Source organism: Haliaeetus albicilla, chromosome 8, assembly GCF_947461875.1.
Source record: "Haliaeetus albicilla chromosome 8, bHalAlb1.1, whole genome shotgun sequence".
NCBI classification, from domain to species: Eukaryota; Metazoa; Chordata; class Aves; order Accipitriformes; family Accipitridae; genus Haliaeetus; species Haliaeetus albicilla.
In genome coordinates this window covers 43,894,165-43,911,435 of record NC_091490.1, presented here as the reverse complement: position 1 = coordinate 43,911,435, position 17,271 = coordinate 43,894,165, and the positions used below count along the sequence as shown (strand labels likewise).

At 61.9% G+C, this 17,271-nt stretch overlaps 1 protein-coding gene across 1 annotated transcript in view; it reads left to right on the top strand.

Annotated features, from left to right (window-relative positions):
• Positions 1 to 15,169, top strand: part of EFNA2 (ephrin A2) — a 49,962-nt gene extending 34,793 nt beyond the window's left edge. Inside the window, exons 2-4 of the mRNA XM_069790591.1 lie at positions 7,655 to 7,944; positions 10,971 to 11,036; positions 12,602 to 15,169. Coding sequence (XP_069646692.1) covers positions 7,655 to 7,944; positions 10,971 to 11,036; positions 12,602 to 12,723 — 478 coding nt within the window. The 3' untranslated portion in view covers positions 12,724 to 15,169. The remainder of the gene's footprint in view (positions 1 to 7,654; positions 7,945 to 10,970; positions 11,037 to 12,601) is intronic.
• Positions 15,170 to 17,271: the final 2,102 nt, after the last annotated feature.

Genomic DNA, 17,271 nt, shown 5'->3' with positions numbered 1-17,271 from the left:
TGCTCACCTGTCAGGACGTGCGGCGAGGTGGGGACGGGCGGTGAGAACTCTCCCATCCCTGGGGAAAAGAAAAAAAAAGAAAAAGAGGAAAAACATAATGAGCATCCCTAAACCACCCTCTGCCCCACCACCTCCCGGGCAGGTCATGGGGAGCCCTCGTGCCCATCACCCTGCGCCCGCCACCCCACGCCGGTGCCCGTCCCTCCTCCTGCCCTGTCGTGCTCCCGCTCGCTCCTTCTTTATTTTTTTAATTAGCTGATTCGCTATCTGGCACCAAAGTGTGTTTCCAACCACCGCACTCAGGAAACCTCATTAACACAGATCAAAAGGAGCTTTTAATGATTTATAAAGGTGCAGCAGTTTGGAGAAATTAAATAATTTAGGTGGTGTGTGTACGGTGGGTCCCTCAGGACCACATTACAGGCGTACCGTGAGCTGCAGCCCGAGACGCGCATCCCTGCTCTGCCCCGCCGCCGTGGCACTGGGGATGCTGCCGGAGCGCGCACGGCGCTGCACGGCCCCGCCGGGACTGGGGCTCATCACCGCCTCCGTTCTGTGGGGCTGGGAGAGATGAGACCGAGGATGGGCCAGCTCCTGCCGTAACCCCGAGCATCGTCTCATTCCTGCAAGCACCGGGGCTTGGCCAGGTTGGGATGCTGAGATCCTCCGGCACAGCCCGGCGGAGGTCTGGGTGGTGGCGGGTGCTGGTGCCACTGCCGGGGTGGCCACGCTCACTCTCTGGCCTTGCAAAACATTTTATCAACATGGTTAAAGTAAACCTTGGCATCGGTGGGGTGGTGGGACGGGGTGGGGGGGACGCCTGACCCCCTGGACCGACGCCGGGTGGACCCAGGTGTCACGGGCGCATCCGGCTCCGGTGCCATCCCCTCCCGGACCCCGCAAGTGACTTTTGCCTCTTTCACCCTGAGCACCGTGACCGCTCTTGAGCAGGGAGAACAGATCTGCCTCCAGGACACTGGGACCAACACGTGGCCAAAATCCGACGACGGCCCCGTCCGGCTCCCGCCGCTCGTGCCCGGCCCTGCCTTCAGCATCCCGCGGGACGGCGCTCGGCTCTGCGGTGGCGCGGCGGTGCCGGCTGTCCAAGGAGAAGGAGAAACAGATGGGAAAACCAGCTTAAACGTTCCCGGCGTGAAGTCCATTGCCGGCTACGGACATGCCAGGAACCAGCCGAGCAACAGGATTAATGGAGAAAAGAGCCGTAACGCTGCTGAAAGGAGTCGGGCGGGCGCCTCCTCCCGCAGGGGCCATTCCCCGCCGCCCCCCCAGCACCAAGGAGCCGCTTTGTGCTTATTTCCCGGGGGGGGGACACCACGACGGAGGCTGGCGGGGGGCTGGCGTTGGCTGCTCCGCAGCTGATTTTTCATCAGGTTGCGTTTAAAAGACAGCGAGAGGGCGGCGGGCGAGGTTGGGGGCTGGTTTCAGGGGTGGGGGGGCTGCTGTGTTTTATTTTGCTCTGTAATAGGCTTATTACTGCTGATCACGCTGTGACTATTTGAATGAAGGAGATTTCAGGAGATGAAAGCGTAAGGGAGATTTTAAGTATCTCAGCGCCTGGCCCCGCAAGGACGGGTGCCCTTGGAGCTGGGGGACCCCAGCGCCCGGCACCCCGGCGCCGGCAGCACTCTGCCCCAAACCCCCTCCTCGCCTCGCTGCCCCCGCCGCCACGAGCCCCTTCCAGCCCCTCGTTCCTCCGATGGTTACAAACCTCCTAATTTCCAGCCTCAATTTATTCATGGCCAGTTTATACCCATTTGTTTATGTGCCAACACTGTTCTTCAGCTTAAATAGCTCCTTTCCATCCATAATATCTCCCCCCCACACGTATTTCAGCAAGCGCAATCATATCTCTTTTCAAGCTGTTCAGGAAAGAAAAATCTGAATTATTTAACCCTTGGGACACTGGCTGCTCTTGCAGGGTGTAGCGAGACCAAGAGACAAATATGCTTTGTTCCCGCACTGGGTTGCTGCCCTTGTTTGGGAGTTTTGGGCGGATGCTGCTGCTACCCAGAGGGGAAACTGAGGCACTGGCTGCGGTAGGGGGGACCAGGACCAGGGTCAGGGGTCTCACGACACCCAGACCCGGGGCTGGGAGAGCCATGGGGGTTTGGGCGCAGGCAGGGTTTGCTCTCCCGGTTGGTTCTGCCCTGCAGGGGCCAGGGGTCTTGGGCTGAGGATGCCTCCGGCGCGTGGGTTTGCAGGACGGGCTCTCGGAAGGGTTTATCCCCTCCGTGGCGAATATCCGAGAGGTGAAAACTTTGGGAGCCAGTGGGCTCCCGGCATGGAGATGCCACCCTGCCCAGCGTGGCACAGGGGCACGGGCCGGGCTTGGGTGCCGCCGCAGCACCGGAGGAGGGGAGGGCGGCGGAGCCGCTTCACCAGCTCCAATAGTTTATTCCAGGCAATTTCACTCCAATGGATTCCCGCTCTTGTCATGCAAAGGGGCAGGCACGTGACAGCACCGGGAAAGTTATCAATTAAACACAAACCAAGATGGAGCATCGGGCTCGGCGGGTGGCGGGTCCTGGCACCGGCACCCCCGGGGTGCCAGAGGGTGGGACCGCGGCACAGCCGCCCCCGGCTCTGCGGTGCTGCCGTCCGGCGGGAGCCGTGGCCATCCCAAGGATGGTGTGCTGGCGAGGCCATGGATCGTCCCTGGGGGGTTTCCACCGTGCCGCCGGCAGAGCCCCCGCACGTGGGGGACAGCGGAGGGGCCGTGAGCCCATCGAGCAGCCTGCCTGTCCCCTGCCCTGCCGGCAGAGCAGGTCTGGCTGTCAGGCAGCACTAACAGTAACGAATGCCCCTAATGAAACACCCAATTAGCCAGGATCCCAGCCTTAATGGTAGCTGACAGAGCTGAAAGCTGCGAGTAGTCAATTGTCAAGTGTAACATCCCGCCGGGGTGAGGCGGGGAGGCTGCTCCATCCGTCTCTGTCAGGGAAAAACAAAGCTCCGGCGTTAACCCCTTTGGCGGTGGGCGAGCTCCGTGCCCATTGACGGGGCTCCGGTGGCCATGGTGGACCGTGGCATCGGCCCCAGCAATGGCATCGGCCCCGGTGTTGGCGTCAGCCCCATCCCATGGTGTCATCACCGGTGATGGCATCAGCCCCATCCCATGGCACCAGCCCCATCCCATGGTGTGCACCACCCTGGCTATGGCATCGACCCGGTATCTATCCATGGGGGCTGGCCCGTGCCCGGTGCTGGTGTGACCCCCCCAGGCACCCCACCAGCCCCGTGCACCCGACACCCTCCTTATATTTTTCTGTGCATCGCAGGGCGTGAAGACAAGGCCGCCAAAGCTGCTGCCAGCCCCCTGTGTGGTTCCCACCACCGCGGGCAAAACCACCCCCGGCCCTGCTGAACTCTCCAGCATTGGGCAAGGGCTGGCCGGGGAGCAGGGGGACCCCCCAAACCTCTCCTGGCAAAGCCGTCCCGTGGCGAGGGGCCGCTCCATGCCAGACACGTGCAGCTTGCAGAGGCGCAGCGTGGTGGGCGCCGCGGTCGGCCCCTGAGCGGCTGCGATGAGCACCGCGGTGCAGCCCTGCCGCCGGCACGTCCTCCGGAGCACGCCCATGGTTTCTATTTTCCCGAGTGGTTAAGCACGAGCTGCTGAGGAGACGGTAATTACCTCGTAGCTGCTGGATGGAGAATAACCCGGCTGCCTCCCGCAGCCCTGGGACCGTGGCGAGGGGACCTGCCCCGGTTCCGTGGCCGGGGGACGTGGGGTCCCTGCTGCCAAGAGGGGCCGGGGCTGCGCTTTTCCAGGCGGAGTAACCGAAACCTGGATTTGCTCAAAGCTGAGTTTTTCCTTTGGCTTGAAAACGTCATGAATTGGTGTTTGTCGGTGTGCCAAAGCTGGGGGGGGGCGTCTCTCCTCTCGCTTACTGCAATTCCCAGTGGACCAAAGATCCGTGGATTTGCCCTGAGCCAGCGTCCCTGTGTCTCGGGGACTCGAGGGCTCGGCGGAGGTGGGGACAGGGTTCCGTGCCCCGCTCGCCCCAGGCTGGCACCCAGAAACCGCAGCGCGCGTCCGAGACGCGGATGCCGGGACTGCAGCGTGTGCCAGACCGCAGCGGGCTGTGCCAGGCACAGGGCTCTGCCCGGGCGCCCGCCGCAGCTCCCGGAGGGGCCCCGGCTGCGGTTTGCAACGCTGCAGCTCCCGCTGACGTGGAGCGTGCCGAACGCGGGGAGCAGGAGAGGGGCTGCTGGCATCCGTCTCGGCCCCAGCCGCTCGCCCTTCCCTGCCCTGCTGAAAGGCGTATTTTATTTTTTCTATTTTGAAGCAGACGAATTAGCGATGTGCCTCGTTTAGACAGTTCAAATCCCACTCATTTTAATTAGCGCGGCCTGGCAGCCCTGCTGCGGGTATTACACGGGGCGACAGCGCGCTTTCCAGGTGGCGGGTTTTTAAAATGCTGTTGACATTTTGCGAACTGAATGACTTAAACGATAACAAATTAACAGACGGCTCCGTGCGTGCGCACGGGGCTGGCTCGGCGTGAGCCTCCGCCACGCGCCTCTGTGAGCAAATTCGGTTATCTGAGCGTGTCTGAGTGCCGGCGCCTCTCCCCGCGCGCTCGGTTGCTCCGCGCCGATGCCGGCCCGGTGCCTACGGTGGGTGCTCGGGTCTCTGCACGGGTGCCGCTGCTCGGGGGGTGGCTTTCGGGGTGCTGTGTGTTGGATCCGTCCTCCCTCCCTGCTGCTCCGGCGTTGGGGTCCCGGCGGCACCGCAGGGCCGGCTGCTCTGCCGGAGCCGGCGCTCGGTGTGAGCGCTGGAGCACCCAGTTATGCGGGCACGTCCCGGTAACCCCCAGATCCGGGCTGTTGGTACGGTTATTGGCCTGATGGTGCCAGAGGGACATAAAGCCGAAGCCAGCCAGGACGAGGTGGTGGCAGCTCCGGTCCTGCGCCGAGCAGAGGTCGGTAGTGGCTCCGAAGGGCTGGTGCTCGGGATGGGATGGAACAAGGATAAAGCAGCTCCGTGAGCCGCTGTCCCCGCACCGGGTGCTCTGCCCAGCCCTGGGGTGCCCCGTGCCCGGCACAGCGGCACAGACCCCCCATTCCCACATCACCCCATCCCCACATCCCCCTCCTGAAGGCATCGCTGGGGCACCTCCGAAAAGCCCCTACCCCGTGCCAGCTGCCTCCTCCCTGAGCCGCCTGTGCTGGGCTTTGCCCGGTGTGCCGGGGCAGCGGTGCCCGGTGCCACGGCACGGTCACGCTCCCACCGAGCGGCCACTTTGGGACCCCAGGTCGCGCGTGTCGCAGCATTCGGCAGAGCTGCTGGGAGGGAATATTTGATCAGGCAGAGATGTAATATTTATAGGAGGGGGTGAATCAGCAGGGGGAAATGGAGACATAAATAAAGATTTTCCAGCAAGGAAAAGCCAGGACGGAGCCGAGACAAAGTCACCCGGTGCCTGAGGACGCGCGGTCCCAGGGGTGGCAGCGCCCCGGCCCCCTCCTGCTCGCCAAACGCAGGGTCCAGACAGCCCCGGTGCCCCCCTGGCACTTGAGGGGACGCGGGAGGGTTCGGGCAGCCCGTGGGTGTCTCGCGATGGCAGACGGGGACGTCCCCTGCCCGTCCTGTCCCTGTCCCACTGGGGTCGGTCTGTGCCGCGGGGGGCTGCGGCCGCGGTGCGATGGCAGGGACGCCCGGTCCAGCCCTGTCCTGGACTGCGGCGCAGCATCCCCCGGGACCAACCATCGCCTCGTGCCGGCCCCGGCCCCAGGTCCTCAATTCGGAGCCACCTGGGCACCATCCGCCGCTCCCGGCCGCGGTGAGGGGACTGCGGGGATGGGGACAGGGATGGGGACAGGGACACCGAGGGGCAGCAGGCAGGGGTGCCGGGTGGGCACGGGGGTCTCTCCTGTGCTCAGTGGGGCCGGGGGGAGCCCAGGACCCACCACAGGCTGGGGTGCGCCATGCTGAGGGTCCCCATGGCTCCCCAGCACCCACCGTCTCCCCCCGCCCCAGCAGAGGGTGACCCCTCCGTGCAGCCCCCGCCAGCCCCTGTGTCCATCTGTGCCATTTATCAGAGCTAATCAGCTTTAATTCAGCAATTTGTCATTCTGGTGAAGGCCCTTGCAGTTAGTTGATTTTTTTTTTTTCCCAAAATATAATTATTATTATTATACACCTGATAAGCATGGGCCCTCCCGTTACAGTCGCCTTTGCTTGGGCTTTAATAATGATCACTAAAATAAATAATTTTTTTAAATAAAAGGCAGAGAGAAGAGGGGGTTTTTTTCTTTTTTTTTTTTTATTGTTTTGTATGCATTTGAAAATTGTTTCCCAGTAAATCCCGGCCCTTTGTATTAATTTTACATTTTAAAATGTTACCTTGCCAGGGGCAGGGTTGGCACAACTGACTCGGGAAAGGAGAGAGAAGGAGAGAGAAAAACCCTTCTCCTTAATTAGCGTATTTCCCTGTGTGATCAGAGTGCTTATGAAGCAGGTAATGAGCTGGATGGGGGCTGGACGCCGCTGCTCGGTGGCTCTGGCGAGGCTGGAAGACCAGCCCCCCTCCTCCCTGCCTCCTGTCTTCGGTCCCCCCTTCCCTTTTTGGGGTGCTGGGTGCCTTTAGGGTCACCCTCTCCCACCGCCAGCACTTCGCTGCCATCCCCACCTGCCCTGTCAGCGCTCGGCTGCCCCGGGGATGCAGGGATGGAAGCTTGGGGTGCCCCGTGTGATGAGTTGGAGCCAATCTCAGCCCTGCTCACGGCCGCTGGAGACTCAGGCGGGTGCAGGGATGTTGGGGAGCCCGAAGATGCTGCTTTGGGGTGGCCGGGGGGGCCGTGGCCACCATCCCCATCCCACCCAGGCCTGCGCTGACCCCTCCAGCCACTGACCACCCCGGGGCCGAGCTGTGGGGCGCTCGGGGTCCGGGAGCGCTGGCCCTGGAGCCGTGGGGCGTCCCCCATCCCTGGTCATGCCAAGGCAGGGGGCTTTCTGCTGGCAGGAGGGCCGTGCCGCAGGAGCCTCAAATTAATTAGCAAAGAAAACGTGCTCGACATGGGGGGGAAAAAAAGCCAAGCTGCCAGGTTGGCTCCTGCGGGAGCCGGTGAGTTTGGCCGGCGAGCTTCATCGGCTGCCGTGCCAGTAGTGCTGGGGGTCTGCAACGTCCCCCCCCGGGGTGCAGTTTAGGGATGGGGGGTTGCAGGGGTCGCCCCGAGGAGCCGGGGGGGGCGGCTGCCAGGCGGGAGCTGCCAGCATGTGCCACGGAGTTCTCCAGCGCCGCTAATCCCTTAATCTCTCAGATAATCAGTGCCAGAAACGCAAATTACACTGGGATTGCAGCGCACAGCTGCAGCGATGCCAACGCTTCGACGGTATCGCCGTGAATAATGATTTTTTTGTGACTTACTACCAAGTGGTGCCGGTTTATCGGGCGTAAAACAAAGAGGCTCTGGGTTAATCTTGTAGGTTAATGGGGGTGTTGGGGTGGGCGGGGGGCTGGGGTGCCTGGGAGGGGGTGATGGGGAGAGGAGAGCGGTGCAGGGCTGGGCTGGGCTGGATCCGGCCCGGGGTCACGGTCAAACCAAGGTTTCAGCATGCCCCGGGGCCACCGGCATCCCCACGGTGGGATGCGGTGAAACATGGTCCCACTGACGCCGGCTTCTCCCGCAGGTTTCACCGCGGGGATTACACGGTGGAGGTGAGCATCAACGACTACCTGGACATCTACTGCCCGCACTACGAGGAGCCGCTGCCCGAGCGGATGGAGCGCTACATCCTCTACATGGTCAACTACGAGGGGCACGCGTCCTGCGACCACCGGCAAAGGGGCTTCAAGCGCTGGGAGTGCAACCGGCCCGACTCCCCCAACGGGCCCCTCAAGTTTTCAGAGAAGTTCCAGCTCTTCACCCCCTTCTCGCTGGGCTTCGAGTTCAGACCCGGCCACGAGTACTACTATATCTGTGAGTAGGGGCCAGCGGGGAGGGGGTACGTGGGGGTCCGGCGAGCACATCCTGGGGACGTCCTCGGCATCGCCCCGCGGTGCGGACCGGACCCAGATGCTGAGCCACAGCTCGGTTTGCGTTGGCCACCCAAAACGCTGCAAAGCCCCCAAACCCAGCCATGCCCGTCCGGCTCAAGGTGGAGATCCCAGCTGGCACACATTTGGTGCCCAAAGCCTTCGCCGGGGCTGAGTCACAGCCACGGGCATGGGCTGGCCACGAGAGTGACTGGGACTTTCCAGGGACTGCGGGATGATGGGGACACTGATCTCATCCCTGTGGGACCACCACCGGGCACCGGTAAAGGTGCTGCACCGGTGCGGTGGCACAGCCCTGCCAGCCCCAGGCAGCGGCCCCGCGCGCTCCCGCACTCTGCCGCACGCTCCCCTGTGTTCCCGCGCTCTCCCGGGGCTGCGCTCCCCTTTCTCGCCCAACAGATGAAGCCGAAGCTGGCCAACCTGCTCTGGGGGAAACTTTTTTGTAGGTCCCCAGGCACCAGTGGCAGGATCAGGGTCCCCGGGATGGGGTGGATGAGGCCCCTCGTTGAATTTCTGCCTCCGGAGCGGCCAGACGCAGGGGCCAGGGCAGCAGAGGAGGGGGAGAGGAGCCGGACTGGCTTCCTCAGGAGGCTGCTGGAGCCATGGAAAAATAAGCTAATGGGGCTCAGATCAGGCACTGGGAGTCTGGCAATCAATAAAGAGGGAAAAAAAAATAAAATAAATGAGAAACCATGACCCCCAAGCACTCGACGGTGTCACAGGGAGACAGGGACGCCTCTCTTCTCGCACAGGACCCAGCCGGCATGCTTATCTCCCTTATTATTTCTCCCCCTTTTTCCTAAAGCATCTGTTTTCAGCCCACTTAATTTGTTCCTTTTATCTATATTAAATTACCATTTTTTCCCCCCTCTCCCTCTCCCCCTGTAAAATGTCACTTGCGAAATAACTGCATCTACAACTCTCTCTTCCTCCCCCCCCCGTTTTATTTTATTTTTTTTTTATTTTTAATGTCGTTAGGGAGAGATTACACAGAAGTAAATGGTGAAGCTGATCATTGCTAAACCGGTTAGAATTCATGTCATGCGGAACATTAGAAATTATGCCTCTTTGAGGAACCGTATTTAGCAGACATGAAAGAAAAGAAATTACCTCCTCCTCGAGCTCGCAAATTGGAATGCCATTAACCTCGCAGGCACGGGGACGCGCTCGTGCTCCCGGTGCCGGGTCAAGGGCATGGGCTGGCCCTGGGGATGGAGCCGGTGGACAGAGCTGCTGCGGGATGCCCGCGGCTCGGCTCGGCTCGGCTCAGCACGGCACGGCACGGCAGGCGCCAGGAGCATCTCGCGTGACCTTCTCCTTCCCCGCGTGGGGTGTAGCGCCAGGGAGGAAAAGAAAAGGGAAGGGTAAAAAAAAAAACCAACCATGGAGGCTTTGCAGCATCCCCAGCATCTCCCCAAAATGGCTGTGCCCAGGGGTGCCGGGGCTGAGCCCGTTCCCGTGGGAGCACGGGCGAGATGCTGACCCCGGTGCGGGGGCTGGATGCGACTGTTGAGGGGTCCGGGGGTACATGGCCCCCTTCACGGGGGGGTGCTGGGCTGCATGAGGTGGGTGCACAGCTCCGGGGTGCAGAGAGGGGTCAAGAGGAGATTGGGGGAGTGGGAGGGCCAGGGACCCAACCGAGCCGGTGGCCCCTCCGCAGCTGCCCCGTGGTTTTATTTGGTAAAAATAAATCAAACGGGTCCTGTGGAGCAGCGGGGGGGTGGCCCCTGTGTCACCATCTGTACCGGGGACCCCGCCGTGTCCCCCCCTAAGCGCCGGAGGGGAGGGCCGGCGGTGGCCTGGTGCTGCCGGAGGGGACTGCGTGTGCCCAGGCAGGGCTGGCCCCTTGCTGCCGCCTCTCCTGCGAGCAGCATCCCAATTCCCCCTTCTTCCAGCTGAAATTAAACTTTATTGCGAATAATGCTCTCTCCTTTAATTCAAAAAAAAGAGAAAAGAAAATTAAATTCCTTTAAAAACATATATATAAAAATCACATTTTCTCATATTGAGAGGGGACTTTCACCAAGATAATTATTGCAATTACTCCCTTTCTCTCTCCCAATGAGTATTATTTTTATTCTGTGCCTTTATCCTCATTTTGCCTGTTCAGGGAGAGCCGTGCAGCCCTGCCTGTGCTCTCGCAGCCCTCTGCGACGCAGGCGGTGGGACAAAAGCCACACCAGCCGTCGTCGCTCCAGCTATGCTGGGACCATCAGGGACGCTTTACTGGGCTCACCTGGGATGGGGTGGGGGCAGCCCCAGCCCTCCCTCCCTCCTGTGGGGGCTGGGGGGGGTGAGGGCTCTTCTGTGCCAGGGATGCTGTTGGGGCAGCTCTGCTCCCCTCCTCCGGGCTCCCCGCAGGATGTGGCCCCCCTGGCACTAGGGAGGGAGCGGGGAGGGGGGGGTTCTCCCTGCAGCGAGCGGGTTCTGGGACCCCCCCTTTTCCCTCTGCCCAAGGTGATGCCCCGGGGAGCCTCCGCAGCAGAGCAGCCTTATGATCCGCATTTCAAGCTGCTTCAGCATTTATGCGAGGTGACCCTGGGAGGGGACGCAGAGCCGGCTCGTCCCCGCAGGTTGTTCCCCCCCCCCCGCGCCGTAACAGCACTGGCACCGGGCTCGGCAGGCAGGGTTTGCCGCTGGAGCTGTGCTGGGGCAGGGCAGCCCCCGTGGTGGCTTTTAAGGTTCGGTGACACCGTGAGCTGGAAAACCCCATGGGGGGGCTGTACCGCTCCTGACTCCGACCCCCCCATCCCCGGCCCTGTGCAGCGGGGCTGGATGCGGCCGCCCATCTCCCCAGTGAGCTCGGGGGGGGCACGACGTGCGCGGACCCTCGGGGGGTCCCTGAGACGCGTCCCTGCCCCGAGCTGGGCTCTGCTCCGTCCCCATGGTGGGGGCCGAGCCGCTGCCCCCCCTAACCCACCCCCTTCTCTCCCCTTTGCTTCTCTGCAGCCGCGTCCCCCCCGAACATGGTGGACAGACCCTGCCTGAAGCTGAAGGTTTATGTTCGGCCAACAAGTAAGTGAGCTGGGGGGGGGCCCTGGGTCCCAGGGGGGCAGCGGTTCTGGTGGTCCAGCGGTGGCTGGTGGTCCCAGGCGAGTGGAGACCATGGAGGGGGACAGGATGCCCCGGGTCCCACCTGGGTAGCACCCCGACGGCAACAGTGCCCGCAGCCCTGCCAGAGCCGTCCCGGCAGTGTCTGGACCACAGCAGGCGCATCGCCTGCACGGTGGACATTTGCCGCTGAGTTTCAGATAGGGGAAAAAAAAAAAATAATAATCTCTGCACAGTGGCTACTTTTCAGAATCAAATAACTCAGCCATTTAAAAAAACAAATTAATAATTTTCTTCTCCTGTTAACGTGTAATTAGCAAATGGCAGCAGCTCTCCCTGGGGAAGAGTGCCTGCGAAATGTCACCATTTAAAAGGATGTCTTTCTTTTTTTTTATTTGCATGGCTTTAAAATAAAACCCAATATAATGAAACCATCTGTAAAAAATCATTCTGTTTTGTTCAGGACTAGGGCATAATAGGGGGAAAAAATCTCTCATGATATTATTTTTTAGTATTTTAATAACATCAGGATTTTATTATGCTGATGCCTCGTGGAGAGGAAGGGCTGCCTTTGTGCAGCTCGGGGAGAGGAGGCTGCAGGGGCTCCCCAAGGGCTGTCCCGGGCTGGGCACCCCTCGATTGGGTCTGGCGCCAGGACGAGTCCTTGAAACCTTCTCAACTGCAAGCGCCCGGCACAGGGGGACCCTGCTCTCGAGTGAACCCACACAGGGACCCTCCTGGACAGGGAGGGACAAGGGGACCGGGGGGGGGGATAGAGGGGGGATGCTCGATCCCCAGACTGGACCAGCCTCTGCTTTTTCTGGTTCTGGGTCCTTAAAAATCCTTAATCCGGTAACACACACGGGCGAGCCAAGCCCAGGGAGCACGTTAACAGCTTTAGTCATCGTTTAACGTGTTCCCCTGTGCGCTCTGGGCTGCCGCCGGTCGGGGCTCAGCTGCGGGACCACTGAGCTGTTGGCGAGCGGGTGCCCCTGCCCCGCACAGGCTGGTCTGTCCCCAGCCCCCAGCCCCACGTCCAAGCTGCCCCGGCCGCCGCGGCTAATCCCCCTCGCACAATGGCACCCGCCTCTGACCCAGGGGCTGTCAGGGGGGCTTAGGAGGGGATGGGATGCAACGCTGCTTAATCCCATTTAGAGGGCAGGAACCGGAGCGCCCCGTGCCCTTGCCCACCCTCCGGCCCCGGAGGGCACACGTCGCATCCCTGCGCTGCCCATCCCCGTGGCACAGGGTGCCGGAGCTGCGCCTTGGTGTCCCTGCTGCAGGTCCCAGGAGCGGTGCAGGGCGGCTCGGCAGCGGCGCCTTTGGGGAAGCCGGGTTTTGGAGGGGGGGGGATCGGTACCCAGCTCCTCGCTGCGGGGGATGCTGCTGCATCAGCAGCATCCGGACCACAACCCCGGGGTGCTGAGCATCACCGCCCTTCTGCCGGGACAGGATCCGCCCCGGAGTGCGGCCGTCCTGTACGGCTCCACCGTCAGCTCATGCCTCCCTCTCTTCCTCCCGTTCCACAGACGATTCCCTCTACGAGTCCCCGGAGCCCATTTTCACCAGCAACAACTCCTGCTGCAGTCTCAGGGTCCCGCACGCCGTGCTCGTGGTGGTGCCGGTCGTCTGGACGCTCCTGGCCTCGTAGCACCAACACTGACGTGCCGGGGAGTGGCTCCGCGGGGAAGGAGCAGCCTGGGGACAGATCCTGGCCACCCCGAATCGCCTTCGAGTCGTGGCTTCTGCGGCAGCGGGACGTGCCTGGGGAGATCACCGGTGTGGAGGGTTGGTGCTACCGGCGAGAAGCTCGCCCGGATCCTGCTGCCGCGTGAAGTCCCCATCTTCGCACCGTGCCAGGACATCGTGCCGCGCATGGTGAAGGGCTGCCCCGTGGGATGGATCCTGGCTGCGCTTGCCGAAAGCTCCCGTCTCTGCGCTACGGCTCGCTCGGCGCCAGCCCTCCCTGTCGGATGTCGCTTTTTACATTTCTAGACCAAATATAGAGTCCTCGTTTTGTTTTGTGTTGGTTTTTTTTTTTTTTAAAGAAAAAAGATTTTTATTTTTATTTGTTGGGTTGTTTCAGTCTGGGCTTCCCCGTGTCAGACTGACCCACACGGGGCCGGGCTCAGCCCCCTCCCGCCGAGCCCCTCGCCGGGGCGGCTGCGGCACCCGACCTTCGCCCGGCCACGGGCAGAGCCGCGGGCAGCGCCGAGAAGCCAAGGAGAGACGGATGCCAGTGACGGTGCCGATGGCTCTGTTGTCGCAGACTCCTTCCCAGCCCGGCCATCGCTCCGGCAGCAGGACGTCGCGGTGCCGGCTGCGGCGCGCTTCCCCTGCCACCCCTCCGCCGTGGGGGTGTGGGGATGGGGGGGCATGGATGGACACGAGTCCCCGCTGAGCGCCTGGTGGGGTGACCCCGTCCCCACCGCTCGTGCCACGGATGTCACCGCTGTCCCCGTGGGACCCTGGGGCCGCTCCGCGAGCAGCAAAGCAAACTGGACGCAGCCGAGGGGAGCACCAGGGATGGCCGGCACAAGGGGCACCGGCGATGGCCGGCCGGCACGTGGAGCGCTGAGGATGGCCAGCACCAGGAGCGCTGGAGATGGCCGGCCGGCACGGAGAGCACCGGGGATGGCTGGCTGGCACTGGGAGCACCACCGGGAGCTGGGAGCCGGCGGGCCGGGCTCGCCCAGCAGCCGGGATCGCTCCAAGGGTGTTTGGCCGGAGCCGGGGCTGGAGCCCCCGTCCGCGGCAGGGCTGATCTCGCCGGGGCGGGAGGAGCGTGCCGGCCCGGCGTTGCCCGTGGAGCAGGTTTTCCTCCTCCGCAGCCTTCTGCTCTGCACCGCGTCGTGCCCCCCCCCGATGCCTTGGGGGTGCGAGAGCCCCCACGGGGGGGGGCCAGCGGCCGCGTGCGGGACCATCGCGGCGCTCCCCACAGTTGCCCCTTTGTCCCCCCGGCTGCTGCCGGCATCCCCGGAGTTCCGGGGGTGGGCTTGGGGATTTTTTCCTTTTCCTTCTTCACATTAATAAGAAAAACTCATCGAAACCCCCGATCCAAGGTTGGCCCTGACCCCAGGGTGCCCCAGGGGTGGCAGGTCCCCAGGGAGGGGTCCCCCCTGCAGCCCTGGGGCCTGACCCCTCCTCGCCTTAAATCTGGGGCTGTCCCACCTGGGGGGGGTCCCGTGCCATCCCGCAGAGCCATCCCCACGCCCCGGGGGGTCGGTGGTCCTGGGGGACGACGGCAATGGGCTCGGACCCGGCCGAAGCCCCTCCTGCGGGCGCCTTTTCCGAGCGCACCCCAGACCCTTCCGGCAGCAGGGGGGCCGGCGGGGGCTCCGTCCCTGTACATACAGCGCTATACTGTGAGCGGTTTTTTTTATGTATTGTTGAGAATGAATTTTATGGAAGGGTTTATCTTATTTTTATTTTATTTTTATTTTTTAGACTAGGAAGCTGAAATCTCGCAATAAGCTCATCTTGACCATCCAAAAAATACAAAAAAAACCCACCCAATAAAAAAAAATCGCATTCCCTGCCGTCCCATCCCTGTCCCCGTGTGTCCAGACCAGGTCGTGGTTCTCAAAGGCGAGCGAAAGCATCGTGTTTATTGAGGGGATGAGGGAGGGCACCCACCCAGCCGGGCGCTGAGCACCCACCGGGCTCCGAGGAGGAGCCGGCAGCACCCACCTGCCACGGTGCCGGCTTGTGGGGGAGAGGTGACGGCAAAACCTGGCCTTCGGTCTGTGTTTTATATATATATAGATTATATATATAAATATCTATATTGTGTACAGCGACTGTGGGAGAGTGGAAAAGCGAATGCGGCAGCGAGGCTGGCAGGGGCCGGCAGCCGAGGCGAGGGGGTGCTGAGGGCTGGGGGTGCTTCGCTGTGGCCGGGCTGTCCCTCGGGAGCAGCCCGTCGTGGGCGCTGGTTCTGCGTGTTGGTCTCTGTTCCGCCTAGCTTCGTCCTTAGACACGCCGCTTTCGTCCTCGACGTCGTGCTGATGGTAACCGGATCACCGCCCCATTTGGATTCTGTATTTTTTTATAATAAAATAAAAATAAATGTCGTGTGAGGCCCTTGCTTTTGAGAAGTGACTTTCCCTCCCGATGCCGCGGCGCTGCGGGCCAAGCTGCACCGTGTCCCTGGGGGGGGTCCGGTCCCCCGCCGGCACTGGGGGGCGAGCCAGGGGGACCCAACGCCGGCACCGGGGCGGCCGCGCTCGGCTCCGTCCCCGCTCCCCGTGCAGCCCTCTCCCCTGGTGCAATGGGGCTGAGACACCAGACCGCTCTGCTGGGTGGTGTGTTAATTACGGGAAGGATTTAATTACCGCGTTAATGAATAATAATGGATATTAAATTAATTAATATGCAATTGTTGATAGTACTTAATTATCGGAGGCGATGCAGCCCGGCGGGTGGGTGCTCAGGGCTGGGATGCTCCGGCGTCTCCCCGGGTGCCGTGGCAGCCCCGGCTGCTCGCCCGCCTCTGCCTCAGTTTCCCCCGTGCTGGGGCAGCGTTGGGCCACCAACGGGTGACATCCCGGGAGGCCACCAAAGCCGGGACAGGCCGCTTGTACGTGGCATCGCAAGCGTCCTTGGCTAACCCTGTCGCGACTCCCACCCCTTGGAAGAGCAGACCCAGCCGGGGAGGGCAGGGCACCCGCTCGCCTGCTCTTTTTGTTCCATAAGTACGAAGTAACTTTTTTGTGCGGCCCGTGTTCGTTCCCGCCGTTTAATGTGTATTTCAGCATAATTAGCAGAATAGGAACAATCCGCTGTTAATTAATTCAGGCTCGTACAGCTGATCGAGGCTCTGAAGTTTGCCACGAGAGAGTGAAAGACTAATTTTGCTTTTTAATAAGGGCCATCTGTGTGCCAGGAGCAGGGAGAAATACCACCCACCGCTGGGGAGGTGGGTGCTACATCGAGCTCTGCAGTTGCTGCCGGCTCTGCCAGCGATGGGCTCAGGCAGTGAAAAGTGCCAGGGAGAGAGCCCGGCAGGGACTTACCAAAAAAAGGCCATTTTTTAGACCCAGTCAGTAGGGTTTTTTGAGGCCTGACTCATGATTTTTTTAACACTGGGGGTTGGAAATACGGAGTTAAAAATAGCAAACTGGCAGGCACAAGGCTGAGACGGATCATCGTTAGTAATTAATAGAGTCATGGATTTTTAAGGCCTGAAAGGGATCATTTAGATCAGGCAGCCCGTTTCTCTCACAGAAGCGGTGAGGTTTGATTTAAGGACTCGTGGTGATGGAGAGCTGGTCCAGCCTCAGATGCTCCTCCTGCTGCATCTCGCCGGGGCCGGCACCGCCGGGTATCGCCCACCAGGTATCGCCCGCCGGCGCAGTTCAGTCCTTTTATTATATTTAACCCGGGGCTGGATGGGGGCACACGGGACTGGGGCTGCCGATGCGGCCAGGGCACGGCCAGGCACCCTGCGTCTCCCACCCGCCCCGTGCACGGGGGTCCCTGCGCCTTGAGGGTCCCGACAGCCTCGTGCAAAGGGGAGAGGGGACGCGGGGACCCGCTGCAGCACCCACACGCAAACGCCAGTGCACGGGTGGTGGGAGCGGGGTTATTAACGCAGCCCGTAACGGGCTGAAACGGCCACCGCGGAGTCGAGCCCCTGGTCGTTCCCTTCCCGAGCGTTGCCGCTTCTCACCGACTTATCCCATCGGCAGCATCCATGTTACCGTGCGGGGGAACGGCGGCTGCCTGCCCGGTTGGAGGCTGCGGTGATGCCGGGGTGATAACCCGCCGCAGCAGACGGGCTGTCAGGGAACGGGAGTGGGATTCCCATCTCCTTCCTTATTTGAAGTGTCTGGCACTGCTGGAAAACAAAGATTTCCTCTGCACACTGACCTGGAGAAATGAAACACGTCTTAAATCTCTTCTCCGTAAATGTGGCAGCGTGTGGGAAGGAAGGGGAAGGAAACAGCCCCAGGGGGGGTTCCACAACCACCGACAGCCCCATAAGCCCCCAAATATCCTTAGTCCCAGCTGCAGTTGGGATTTTGCCGTCAGCCATGGGGGGGAGGCAAGGGGGCAGGATGGGGTACAGGGATGAGCAGGGGTCTGGGTGTCCCCAGGGCAGCGGGCTGGAGCAGGGGAGAGCCAGGGCTGAGGGATGGGATGGGGCTTCCCCAGCACCCCCTTTCCCTGGGGTGCTGTTGGGTTGGGGGGGGCTGCA